We start from the raw sequence: 14,566 nt of genomic DNA, 5'->3' as shown, positions 1-14,566 counted from the left end.
CAGGTGTGTGGTACCAACATTTATATCCCCTGTTTCAGGTGTGTGGTACCAACATTTAGATCCCCTGTTTCAGGTGTGTGGTACCAACATTTATATCCCCTGTTTCAGGTGTGTGTTGTACCAACATTTATATCCCCTGTTTCAGGTGTGTTGTACCAGCATTTATATCCCCTGTTTCAGGTGTGTTGTACCAACATTTATATCCCCTGTTTCAGGTGTGTGTTGTACCAACATTTATATCCCCTGTTTCAGGTGTGTAGTACCAACATTTATATCCCCTATTTCAGGTGTGTTGTGTCAACATTTATATCCCCTGTTTCAGGTTTGTTGTACAAACATTTATATCCCGTTTCAGGTGTGTAACACCAACATTGATATCCCCTGTTTCAGGTGTGTTGTACCAACATTTATATCCCGTTTCAGGTGTGTAGTACCAACATTTATACCCCCTGTTTCAGGTGTGTTGTACCAACATTTATATCCCCTGTTTCAGGTGTGTGTTGTACCAACATTTATATCCCCTGTTTCAGGTGTGTGTTGTACCAACATTTATATCCCCTGTTTCAGGTGTGTGATATCAACATTCATACCCCCTGTTGAAGGTGTGTGGTAATCACATTCATACCCCCTGTTGAAGGTGTTTGATACCCATATCATATATCCCCTTTTGAAGGTGTGTGATATCAACATTCATACCCCCTTTTGAAGGTGTGTGATATCAACATTCATACCCCCTTTTGAAGGTGTGTGATATCAACATTCATACCCCCTTTTGAAGGGAGATGATACATTTACAAAGATTTATTGTCCTCTATTTCTTAACAACATGTTTTTCCCCTGTCAAAGCAATTAGTTATTTATTTACCTGCCTGTGATCAAGATTGAAAGAAATTATTTCCGAACAATGCGGTTCCTTCTTTCCACAAGTACCCCTGTAATGAGTCCCTGTAAGTCACTTCTATCAATCTTTGTCATGGTTAACTAACTGAAAAATCTTGCTTCAGTATATCTTTAGGTATCAAGGTCAAGGTCACTAATACCATAAACAGAGAAGAAAACAAGCTGTCATTCCTTAATCAAACAGTGATAGAACTTCATTGTTTCATCCTTTCATCCTACATTTGATTGTGTAATTTTTTATCACAGGAGGAACCGGAATGTTTTTAAAAGCATCTTATAACTTTTAGTTCATTTTACTTACATATATATATGAGATATGCAGTGAATGCATTGAATCATAAAAGCAACAGGTTTAATCACCATACATTAGAAGTACAATGTACTTCTCCAATTTGATAATAAAATCGGTTTAATAGTAAAATTGCTTTGACCTTGTTTATCATTAAATCATTTTAGTAGGTTGCTGTGACTTAACAATAAATTGATATTTTTGTGGATTGCTACCCATCTTTGTGTTCTCAGATATTGATCCAAGTGTGATCAATCTTGACACGGATGCCCATCCCGAGTTTAAGATGTCCAAGCCTGTCAATGAACAAAACCTGGAGTTGTCTGAGGATGTTTCCAACAACAAGATGTCCACCACCAGTAGTAACAGCTTCAAATTCAATGACAAGAAGGTAGTGGAGGAAGAGGTGAATTTAACTGCCATTTTTTGCCCCTGCCAATTAACATTCATCAAAGCATTCTCTGGGTTTGATAATGCATATCAGGGATTAAGGCTTTAAAAGTCATAGTGTAACCCTGTGAAATACTAGTCGCCTTATATCACTAGACTGGAAAGAACTGCTATTTAGCTTGATCGGTTGAGCGTCAGACAAGTAAGCCAGTAGTCCCAGGTTCAAATCCTAGACAACACTTTGAAATAAATGAAAGACTTCTGTAATACTGGTGTGCGCAATGAGGGGTGTGCATCTACTACATGGACATAGGGTGTGTAAGGATGACATTATCCTAGCTGTCCATTACCTTTGGGCTTCCTTCTTTCAGACCTACATCAGATCACTCTATGATTCTCTCCCTTACAAACACAGCATGTTTTAAGAGCAAATCAATCAATTACAAAATAATGAAAATTTCAGGAATTTTCAATCTACACTTTAATTTCATCACCAATAATGAAGTAGCAAAGTATCATTGTTTACATTTCATCATTGGCATTTTTGGAAAGGACTTTTGTTCTTTGGATCTACATCCATAGGATTAGGGAGTGTCTCAAAAGTGATGGTACATCTAATACATAGACATAGGGAATGTCTCAAAAAGTGATGGTACATCTAATACATAGATATAGGGAGTGTCTCAAAAAGTGATGGTACATCTAATACATAGACATAGGGAATGTCTCAAAAAGTGATGGTACATCTAATACATAGACATAGGGAATGTCTCAAAAAGTGATGGTACATCCAATACATAGACATAGGGAATGTCTCAAAAAGTGATGGTGCATCTAATACATAGACATAGGGAATGTCTCAAAAAGTGATGGTACATCTAATACATAGACATAGGGAATGTCTCAAAAAGTGATGGTACATCTAATACATAGACATAGGGAATGTCTCAAAAAGTGATGGTACATCTAATACATAGACATAGGGAATGTCTCAAAAAGTGATGGTACATCTAATACATAGACATAGGGAATGTCTCAAAAAGTGATGGTACATCTAATACATAGACATAGGGAATGTCTCAAAAGGTGATAGTACATCTTATACATAGACATAGGGAATGTCTTAAAAAGTGATGGTACATCTAATACATAGACATAGGGAATGTCTTAAAAAGTGATGGTACATCTAATACATAGACATAGGGAATGTCTCAAAAAGTGATGGTACATCTAATACATAGACATAGGGAATGTCTCAAAAAGTGATGGTACATCTAATACATAGACATAGGGAATGTCTCAAAAAGTGATGGTACATCTAATACATAGACATAGGGAATGTCTCAAAAAGTGATGGTACATCTTATACATAGACATAGGGAATGTCTTAAAAAGTGATGGTACATCTAATACATAGACATAGGGAATGTCTCAAAAAGTGATGGTACATCTAATACATAGACATAGGGAATGTCTCAAAAAGTGATGGTACATCTAATACATAGACATAGGGAATAGTCTCAAAAAGTGATGGTACATCTAATACATAGACATAGGGAATGTCTCAAAAAGTGATGGTACATCTAATACATAGACATAGGGAATGTCTCAAAAAGTGATGGTACATCTTATACATAGACATAGGGAGTGTCTCAAAAAGGTGATGGTACATCTAATACATAGATATAGGGAGTGTCTCAAAAAGTGATGGTACATCTAATACATAGACATAGGGAGTGTCTCAAAAAGGTGATGGTACATCTAATACATAGATATAGGGAATGTCTTAAAAAGTGATGGTACATCTAATACATAGACATAGGGAATGTCTCAAAAAGTGATGGTACATCTAATACATAGACATAGGGAATGTCTCAAAAAGTGATGGTACATCTAATACATAGACATAGGGAATGTCTTAAAAAGTGATGGTACATCCAATACATAGACATAGGGAATGTCTTAAAAAGTGATGGTACATCTAATACATAGACATAGGGAATGTCTCAAAAGGTGATGGTACATCCAATACATAGACATAAGGAATGTCTCAAAAGGTGATGGTACATCTTATACATAGACATAGGGAATGTCTCAAAAAGTGATGGTGCATCTAATACATAGACAAAGGGAATTTCCTGTTATTTCAAATACTTTATAGATATAAACGAGTAAAGATGAAAACAATCGGCTAAAAAATTAAGTTCAGGATTCCTTTGCAAAAGAAGAATACAAAAATATATGTTCCTTGCAACTACTTCTTAAAGGGACCACCTGTGAAAAGAGACCACTTGTAAAAAGAGACCATAGATGTTCCCCAGATCATAAAGCTGTTTTGACTATATATATATATACAAACTTATCATTTTGTAATTACAGGGGAGTCTTACAGCAGATGAAGAGGCAGCATTAATGTCAGCATACCACTACAGTGGAGCTACCACAAACATCCATCCTTACCTGTCTGCAATGGTCAACTACGCTCAGCCAATCAAGTTCAATGGCTTTGATGTAGCTGAAGGTATGGCTAGTGATAGCTTGCATAACAGCATTTTATTGAAATCCTAACCTCTCTCTTACCCTATTTGAGTGCTTTATATCTTATCAGCCCCTTATAATGGTTATGATTTAGGGTTTGAAGTGATGAAAAGAAAAAGATCAATTAAGTTGTAACAAACATACCTCATTTAAGATTACCTTAAAGGAAATGATGAAAGCTTGTTGTATTCAAAATCAAAGCTGAGGATATTTCTTTAATTTTAGTGAACTATCTCCCTTCAAGCATACAACTAAATGTTGATACTGGGTATTTTATTGAGAAATTCACATATACTATCATCTACAAATGCCAAATTTCATGTGTGTAGTTACCCCATGTTTCATACTCCACTATATATGTATAGAGAGCTAAGGTAATTATTTTTGAAAGGTCGGAGGAAAGTTGATCTGGTCAGTGACTTTGTAAGGAAAGAAAATAGTGGATAGTCTGGTGGTATTAAAGCTTGATTGAGTCACATGTACCGGTATTAACTTAAATCTATTGGTATGTTGTGGATAGTTGTGATTGGACAGGGCTTTTTCTGAGGGGGGTACTCTGTAGGGCCAAATACTGGCCCCTTTCCCAATGGGATTTACTTCAGGATTGACCTTTATAATTTTTTGACATAATAAGATCATGAATCTAAAGGAGCACCAGGTAAACGATGAAAGCGTAAAGTGAAAGAGCCTTTCATAAATCTATTGACTGAAAGCTAAACCCGAACATTTTCTGTGACAACAAAAGAAAAAAGTTACTGCAGTTCAATTTTTTTTTTCACAAAAAATATCCAGAGTTTACTTGTTACAATTTTTTCATAATTGCGTTTAATTTAGTATTAATGGAATAAAGCATTCTATATATATATATATATATATGTTGTATCAGAAATTGAGGTATCGGGATGAAATAATTCAAAAGAAAATGTTGATGACCGTCGACATCTGAAAGTGATTGGCCCAAAGATGTAAAATAGAGAGCTGTTGAACTGAGTTGTTTTCTACATTTTGGTTATCACTATATAAAAATAATGGCAATAGTAAATGTTTCATAATATGGCAAAATCTCAAAAGAAAAAGTTTACTTCTTAAATTTCCTTTCCAACTGATCAATTATCTTCCCAAAAGGCTCATTCCCAAATGAGAGGAGATACTGTCCTGTGATTGGTTGTTAGTTTATTGCCTTAGATCGGGATACCAGATTGTTTCATGGTTTAAAATCTTACATTTCAGAAAGAAATATTCATTATCACATGTCCTCCTTCAATGAAAGTACCGGCCTGGGCTACCTGAAATCTCATGCTGTCGAATTAGTCAAGTATCCTTCAAGTTGACCACACAGACTGTTTGTATTGTTGATATATTGTTGTCATGGTTACTGTTGATTTGGTATCTTACTGTCAGCATGTCATATCTGGGTCACCTGTTTCATGAATACTGATCAAACCTTGCATGACTTTGTTTATTTTTGTTGTGGTGGATATTGTTTTGTGATATTTTGTTGTTGTTGTTTTTCTGTACTCCCACCAAGGTTATACTAGTACACTAAATACTATTTTCATCAACACTTCTAAATTCTAGGTTAGGTTATGTACAGGGAATGTTAGTACACTTGTTTAGCTTTAGATCTGTGAGAGGGGCTTCATTCCTACACCTTCTGCATTTTAGGTTACGGGTATGCTGTGTTTTTTAAGCTTGCATGCATGTGTTTGAATATAATCATGAGTTTTAACAGCATGTATTTATGATATACACCTATTTTTCTCTATTAATGCTCCTTTAATTTCTTGCTTGTTTTTGGGACATTTTCTGAGCTATTCTTTAATGCTGCTGTTTGTCAACACTTCAGCCTTTGAAAATTGTCATTGCGAAAATGTTTGCTTCATTTATTTGGAATTTTCATTTTTTAGACCAAAAGTGGCATAGGATATGCATGTACCATATTTTCAGGCCTGCAAGCCTCGACTTTTACCTGGTGAGTCGGGGTGCCACTTACCGGTATATGCCAGTGGGGCTTAAATGTGGACAAAACCAAACAGATTGTCTGGATGGGGGAAAAAATGTAGTACATGATGTCATAAACTGGTTTTTACAAGTACAATGTATTTGTGGCTGAAACAAATGGCGTAGAACCAATTGTAATTGTATACTAAATGATTTGAAGATTGCAATCGAATAACATTCCGCTCCGACGGGGTAACAAAAAAAATCTTACATATATATACTATTACTAAAACCATTGAAAGGGTGTTTTGTGTATTTTTTGAGAACCTGTAGGATGCTGTGAATGGCTCTGAAAATTCATCCTTAGTTATTTTTTGAAGACATGCAAGTAGTAACTAATTGATTACATAATTACACCTAGAGTAACTACAGTTACTTTAACCTTATTATTTATGTGGATTTTTTATGTTTAAAAACAATGATATCTTTATACTTGTACTGTGTTGTGGCATACTGCAAGTGAAATAATATGGTGCCCTATACACAAACCAGTGAACAAATAAGGTAAATATTCAGGCTTATCTCTAAATTTTATTATAATTCAATACATGTTTATAGTGATGGTTTTAGTCAACAATTTCCTTGATAAATTGACAATAAAAGAAAATAACTGGTAATTTTTATCAATAATATGGCTAAAATCATTTTTAACACTGGTCTTGGAGCAGTACAATTAAGTGTTTGTCAGAAAGTATTGAGTCAACAGCTAATTTTCAAACTAGGATAAATAGAGTTATTCACCATTATATCATTAAGATACTTGTTTCAACGGATTACAAATAAAGATATTGCATACAGCCATATAGTTTAGTAGATAAATGTGAGTAGTTTTAGAGTGTGGATTTATTTGCATGCATTGTTTGTGTGATTTAGCTGTAAACAAGCACTTCCACATGTCCTCCTTCAATGAGACCACAGCCAATAGTATGATCAGGCATGCCATTCATACAGGCACTTGTTCAAGCATCATCGAGTATCCTTCCACCTGAAATCCTCTCATTTGCTTGAATTTGTACAAAAATGTACCAGGAGTTTGATATGGTTTGTTAACCTCTCTTCCCTGTAAAAGACTGTGTTCCCTGCCTCTTCACTTCCATTAGCAAGAAGGAGAAAGAAATCAGTACCTGACACATCATTTTGATGTAAATATCCTATACACATAGTATATGTTTTTGTATGATGTATGATTGTATGCCTTTATTCGTATTTACACGCAGTCTGTTGTCAGCCATTTACCTAACTGGGTCAAGCATCATGAGTAGTAACACATGGGGATATAGAGATTAAATTTTACCATTAATTATCACTAGAATATTTGTACTCTTCGTGATATTTTCCTACTATAGCTATTTTAACATTGCATGATTTCCCTTCATACTTCAGCATTTTGATTTAAAGATAGATGTTTGTTTCTGTTGTGTAGATATAGTTTTGGGAATAATCTTCTTTCCCTTCTTTGCCTTACCCCTCTGTCAAAACAGAGACCATCTATTTTTTGCATAACACCTAAATTAGTTAGCTCTAATGGTGAAGAATTTGTTAAGTTATAATATAGCATGACTGATGAGTCTTGATGTAAGTAGGACCTTGACAAAAAACAGTTACAACAAACGTCAGATGAGTCGGATTTATCCACGAGGCAGTCGTGTGGACTCGGGCAACTATATGCCACAGGTAATTAAGTATTGTAGTATTGTATATAGCATATTGTTTCAGGAAAAACAGAACGATTTTAGTTGATCATATCAATATGTACCATGATGATACACGAATATCAGAAAAAAAAGACCAGCAGCAATAACTTGTGATCTGCTTTGCTTCTACAAATAATGTTAATGTACCTGTCTGACATCTGTAGATATCATCAAAAATGTTTATATTAGTTTCAATGTCCTATAGATACTAAGGTAACTTTATGATCAGATTTCATGAAAGGAAATGTCTCCTAGTGTTGATCATTGAAGACATGAGTTGTACAACTTTCTTGACCATAATAGAAAATATGGATGGCAACAACTGGATTTGGTGTACATTTTGATCGCTTATGTTTCTTTTACAAGTGAGATATTTTTAATATCCCACCTTTAACCTTGGGTCCAGCCCATGGTTGAACTAACACCAGGAATCTTATGATTACATCTCTTTGCCTTTACAGTTGTTTTGGAATGCTGGTTGCCAGATGGTTGCACTGAACTTCCAAACTCCAGATCTGGCCATGCAGCTTAACCAGGGCAAATTTGAGTACAATGGTAATTGTGGGTATGTATCACTTACTCACAGACAAAGCAGCATCATATATGAAAGGAGTCTGATGAGTACTTACAGATGTATGAAAATGTGTGTCTCTTGTTAAAGGTTATCACAAACATGTTAGAATGGTTATTGATTAAGAACTGTAGGTGATTCTCCAACATTCTTGTAAAAAATAAAAAATAGTTCAAACCTGGTTAGAAATATTAGTTTAAGATGACAAGTTATTGAGGTGCATATATTGATCTCAGCTGACACTCAGAGGCTGTTAGGTAAGGCATTAAAAATGGGCCAAATTGACTTAAATTTCAAAAATCTGCTTCTCAAAACCCAGGTAAGGTAGAATTAAGTACTCTTATGGATGGAAAGGCCTTCAGATGCTTTACCAAAATTGTAAATTTTATGACTCCAGGGTCTCACATTTCCCCCTGGGGATGGGGTAATACTTAGAGTAGTTTATATAGGAAAAACACTTTTTTGAATTTTTATTGTTTATTTTCTATTGAAAAACTAGTAAAGGATGACTGTTTCATAGTATGCTCATATTGACCTGGGAGCCTGATGAGGCCAAAAAACGTGTCAAATTAACTGAAATTTCAACAATCTTATTCTCAATACCCCAGATAATGTAGAACTAAATACTATTCATGGATGGAAATGTGTTATGATGCAATTTAAAAATTGTAAATTTCATGACCCCAGGGCCTCACTTTTCCCCCAGGGAAGGGGATAAAATTTACTATATTTACATAGGAAAATTACATTTTTGAGCATAATTTGTTTATTTTCTTTCAGAAATAGTTCAAACTTGGTTAGAATTTTAATTTTCATTAGTATAAGCTGATTGAATGATTATATGCACATCTTGACCTTGACTGACCCCAAGGGGCTGATTGGCAGCACCAAAAATGGGTACAATTGACTGATATTTATTTCAAAGATGTTCTACTGTGAAGATTTTATATAGGAAAATTCAATTCTTGAGTGTAGTTTCTTTAAGATCAAACTTGGATAGAAATCTTAGCATGAGACATCACAATTTACATTTGCATTATGCATACAATATAGTTAAAAGTTTGGAAAAAACAGCTTTATCAGTTGGTGAAATTCATTCTTGAAGTAAAAAATTTATTTTGCGAATTGATTTATTTACAGTTTGCCATTATTAGATTTTATTAATTCAAGTATTTAACTTGATTACAGATATTTATTAAAACCAGACTTTATGCGACGACCTGACAGAACATTTGAACCATTCTCTGAGAGTCCTGTTGATGGGGTTATTGCAGCTCATTGCTCTGTTCAGGTAAGGTATACATATAGCTAATACACAACTTGATACAGGTGTAAATTCTTATCTATTATACAGGGGCCTGTTCATTTAAGCTCAGGCTTAATTGAAGCTTGCATGGAAGTGAATTAGGATTAGTAGGTCTGCCCTTATTTCATACATGAACAACCTTGGTCCAAGTTGTCATACTGGTAAATAAAAATAAACCAGTTATGTTATTTCTGTATAGTTAGACACAGCTTTCTTCAGCTTTGTAAAGGTAAGATATTTCTATACAATAACATACAGCTTTGTAAAGGTAAGATATTTCTATACAGTAACACACAGCTTTGTAAAGGTAAGATATTTCTATACAATAACATACAGCTTTGTAAAGGTAAGATATTTCTATACAGTAACACACAGCTTTGTAAAGGTAAGATATTTCTATACAGTAAGACAAAGCTTTGTGAAAGTAAGATATTTCTATACAGTAACACACAGCTTTGTAAAGGTAAGATATTTCTATACAGTAACACACAGCTTTGTAAAGGTAAGATATTTCTATACAGTAACACACAGCTTTGTAAAGGTAAGATATTTCTATACAGTAAGACAAAGCTTTGTAAAGGTAAGATATTTCTATACAGTGACACACAGCTTTGTAAAGGTATATCTATCAACAGCAATATTTGTAAGTCTTTTCTTTTATAGGTAATATCTGGACAGTTTTTGTCAGACAAGAAGGTAGGGACTTACGTTGAGGTAGACATGTATGGTCTTCCTACTGATACCATCCGCAAAGAATTCCGTACCAAGGTGGTGCCGTCCAATGGCCTCAACCCAGTATATAACGCGGAGGAGTTTGTCTTCAGAAAGGTAAGGGTCCTCTTCTTGTATTCAACTGCATTTTTCATTTATATGGGATCAAATTATGGTAAATGAAATTTACAAGCTTTTATTGGAGAAATTCAGTTTCCTAATTAGATTGAAGCTTTGCATATCTGAATCTTACTATTTGAATATCCATATGCACACAATTTTTAAAAAAAAATTGAAATCTTATGAAAAATGTCTTTGAACAAAGTTGTCATTTTCTTGAACAGGTGGTGCTTCCTGATTTAGCAGTACTAAGAATTGCTGTTTTTGAAGAAACTGGTAAACTGATTGGACAAAGAATTTTACCTCTAGATGGTCTTCAAGCAGGTGAGAATACATTGTACCTCTGTGTATGTACACAGTAATAATATTCATCACTAGTAACAACACCATGGTTGTACGTAGAGCGAAAGTTCACAGTTCAGTATTTTACAAGAATTCATTTGTTACCTAATCACATGTTTCCTTAACGAGGAATATATTCATTCATTTAAAATTTGCTGAAATGTAAGAAAAAAATAAATTCTCAATATTTTTTTTGCATTTAGGTTACAGATATATTTCCCTACGGACAGAAGGAAACTTCCCATTGTCTCTACCCACAGTCTTCTGTAGAATCATCCTTAAAACTTACATCCCAGACAAGCATTTAGGTAAGACAGGTATCTCAGACAAACATTCATATAAGACTTGGTGAAGTCCACAGGCAGACAACCATTTGTATAAGAATTTCTGTGTCCTGCTTAACAACTATTAACTCTTATTTTTTACCCAACACTCACAAATAATTGAACATGTTTCTTTTTTTGCAAAAATGTGAGTTAAAGGGAATGTCCTATTAAATAAAATGTTGAAATTTCAAATGATGTTAAGTCTGCATGATATATATGAATTACTTTCAGATTTTGTCAAACTTCTGTCTAACCCTGAGAAACAGCTGAAGGAAATGGGAATTGACACATCTGACATCATTGACAGCCCTGTACCATGTCCTGGTCCAGCCAGTCGCCAACTTAGTGGCTCAGGTTTGACCTCTGGTAGTAATGGTCAAGTGTCCTCCAACTCAGGCTATGGTGACAAACCTGCTGGCACACCAAACGCCTCACAGAAAAAAGAGGAAAAAAAAGGTTAATTAAGTTCAGATTGATACTTCCTGTAATAGTTTATCATGTTTATGATTACTTTACGAATGTGTGGAGAATTCATTTCTTGACATAAACATATTCTGTTTTGAATTACATTCTATAGTGACCTATTTTCTGTTGAGGTATAATCCATTGTGGGTAATTTTCCAGATGATATGAGCTTTCCAGCCATTACTAGGGACCTGCTAAAACAAGCCAAGGCATTCCAGAAGATTCTCAAGAAACAGCAGCGGGAGATGGAGGCACTGAAAAAGAAACAACAAAAGGAGCGTTCAGCAATGCATCGTCAACACTGTGTAGTTGTTGACAAAATGGTGGCCACTCATAACAAAGAACGACAGGGGTCAGACAAAAAGAAAAATGGGTAAACAATTTCTTTCACTCTAAAATAATAAGGTTTATAGGGGAAAAGATGTTTAACAAAGTCTGATTTTGCAGGGAAACTGACATTTAAGAGTGTGATTTTATGGGGAAAATTCCATTTAACATAGTCTGATTTTATGGGGAAAATCATGTTCAACAGAGTTTGATTATAAAGGGAAAATGATATTTGATAGATAAAACATTGAAAGCATTTGTTAAAAAATTATATACATGTTTTGTGACAGAGAAAAATTTTACTTTAGTATTTGGAATATCTTTGGTCACATTTTCAAAATAATTTGATTATGTTACAGTGATAATTCACTTCCGGAGTTGAAAGACTCAGCCAAGGTAAGTGTTAAACATTTCTGATGATATATTTCCGTAGCTGTTGTTAAAACATTTGGGGCCAGCCATCTTATATGATGACCATAGATGAAAACAAATTAGTTGAAGCTGAGTGGATTCAACCGACTACATCATTATCTCCCTATAGGGGATTAAAGCATCAGATCTCCCGTGAGCACAATCCCCAATGATGAGCCTTAGTCCTACTCTGCTAACATTGTCATCATTCCATTTGGAACTAAAATGACAGACAATCTGATAAAGAATGTTTTCAAGCAACAATGCTAGATTTGTTAAATCTTATTTGAAATGTGTTCAATTTTAATTGTTTTTTTAGGGGGAGGGGGAAGGGATTCAGTTTGATAAGCAATTTATGTCCCAGTTTACATAGTAATATGAAGGTATGTTTTTCTGAAGGTGTCATTCCCCAAGGGCTTCAGGTAAATAAACCATTGTACACTGTATTCTTCTGCATCCAAGTCCATCAATTTATCATGACCAATAACTGACCTTTGCAACAAATGTGTGACCACTTGCTTCACTTTAACAGATAACGGAATTGGTGACTGACCACACTAAGGAGTGGTCAGGCATGGTGATGAGACAGGTGTCTGAGGAACATGACCAGCGTAAGGAACACATTAATCAACAGAATGACTGTCTGAGGAAGCTGTTAGAAGAAGCCCACCAGGATCAGCTCAAGGAGCTCAATACAAGGCAGAGTCGGTGAGAAATCGTGAACACCTATTCCTTACATACTGTAAATAACTAACCAACAATCTTTTTTCGGCACTTTCTGCTTTAAAAATATTTTATATCAATATTATTGCAGTCCTTTATGTTATTCATACAGGTATTATTGTGAATTCTTGAATTCGTCATTGATAAAACTTGATTGTAACAAAATAAGTATGATTAAAGTATGATAGAATGATACATGCCAGGAATCCTCAAGGACCATGGTTTTCAGGCATTTCTCTGAGCATTTACAAACATGTGTTAAGAGACATTTTAGAAGATGTTTAGAAGGTAAATGCATTCCAGTCATTAAGTTCTTATTGAAAAAATATTTGACATTTCCGACAACAAATTTTAATGAAATATGTATGTTTGTATTTTTTATTAGTATCAGAGTTTGGGGAGTGTGTGTATTTATTGAAGATATCAGAATAACAGACTGTCATCTGTTCTGTGTGAATATTTTTCCATGGACTACATTTTTTACAGGGAGGTGAAAGATTTGAATGCCAACCAAGTGAAACAGTCTATGGAGTCAAGTAAAGTCGTCCAGAATGATAAATCTATCAAAAATAAGGCAGAGAGGGAGAGGTGAGAAATTTCTTCCAAGTCTAAGGAACAGGAATAAATGAAATATTTCTTAAATCTGCCAGAGCTATTTGATTTAGTGAACAATAAAAAAATTACTAAAGCAAAAAATGTTGTATATTTGACAAATGTGATCAGACTGATGGTACAAAATGAACTCCAATAACTTAGTGGTGTAACGATAGGCCGACTTATTGATGTTATGCATTAGTGTTCCTATTAATAGCAATAGGTCAATACCATTTTAAAGTCAAAATTATCACAGTGATTTCTTCAACTATACATTATTAATGATAGTTTTTTAAACTAAACAAGAAGCCTTGACAGTCACCATAGATAAGCAATATTGAATATAAAGATTATATTGTTTTTATAGTTTGAAGTAAGAAAGTTAATGTACTCACTTTAGAATTTGATGTATGTGTACATAATTTTTAATGACTTTCTTTTGTTCCATCAAGTTAACAGTAAGCTCCAGTTATTAATAGGCTTTATAATGTTTTCCAGGAGAATACGTGAATTAAATGAAAATAACATGAAGAAATTTGTTGATGAAAGAAAGAAACAAACCATGAAACAGTCCAAACAATTAGAATCGCTCAAAAAGAACCATCAAAAACAGATGGATAAGTTTTTACAGGAAAGCAAAAAGGTAAGATGCTGTCAGGTAAACACTTACAGAACTACTAAATGGTATAGGAGGATTGTAATACTTCAAGATCTATTATTTCACTTGTTCATTATAATTCAAAGCAAGTCCTGGTCACCCTTGACCCTGAAAATATGTAATGGATTTGAACAGGGTTATTTTTTGAAAAAAAAGATGTTATATAGAAGTAGCTAGTTGTGGAACTGTTGTGTATCTTC

At 34.3% G+C, this 14,566-nt stretch overlaps 1 protein-coding gene across 1 annotated transcript in view; it reads left to right on the top strand.

Annotated features, from left to right (window-relative positions):
• LOC132558785 (1-phosphatidylinositol 4,5-bisphosphate phosphodiesterase beta-4-like) overlaps positions 1-14,566 on the top strand; it is a 74,669-nt gene that overhangs the window by 53,007 nt on the left and 7,096 nt on the right. Inside the window, exons 18-32 of the mRNA XM_060223395.1 lie at positions 1,423-1,595; positions 3,959-4,100; positions 5,348-5,432; positions 7,720-7,792; positions 8,274-8,377; positions 9,572-9,674; positions 10,353-10,517; positions 10,745-10,844; positions 11,066-11,170; positions 11,420-11,644; positions 11,813-12,026; positions 12,340-12,376; positions 12,924-13,099; positions 13,601-13,702; positions 14,207-14,351. Coding sequence (XP_060079378.1) covers positions 1,423-1,595; positions 3,959-4,100; positions 5,348-5,432; positions 7,720-7,792; positions 8,274-8,377; positions 9,572-9,674; positions 10,353-10,517; positions 10,745-10,844; positions 11,066-11,170; positions 11,420-11,644; positions 11,813-12,026; positions 12,340-12,376; positions 12,924-13,099; positions 13,601-13,702; positions 14,207-14,351 — 1,949 coding nt within the window. The remainder of the gene's footprint in view (positions 1-1,422; positions 1,596-3,958; positions 4,101-5,347; positions 5,433-7,719; positions 7,793-8,273; positions 8,378-9,571; positions 9,675-10,352; positions 10,518-10,744; positions 10,845-11,065; positions 11,171-11,419; positions 11,645-11,812; positions 12,027-12,339; positions 12,377-12,923; positions 13,100-13,600; positions 13,703-14,206; positions 14,352-14,566) is intronic.

This window comes from Ylistrum balloti, unplaced genomic scaffold, assembly GCF_031769215.1.
Source record: "Ylistrum balloti isolate Yb309-2 unplaced genomic scaffold, AGI_CSIRO_Ybal_v1 Utg369660, whole genome shotgun sequence".
In the NCBI taxonomy this organism is placed as follows: domain Eukaryota; kingdom Metazoa; phylum Mollusca; class Bivalvia; order Pectinida; family Pectinidae; genus Ylistrum; species Ylistrum balloti.
This window is presented reverse-complemented; position numbering and strand designations above follow the sequence as displayed.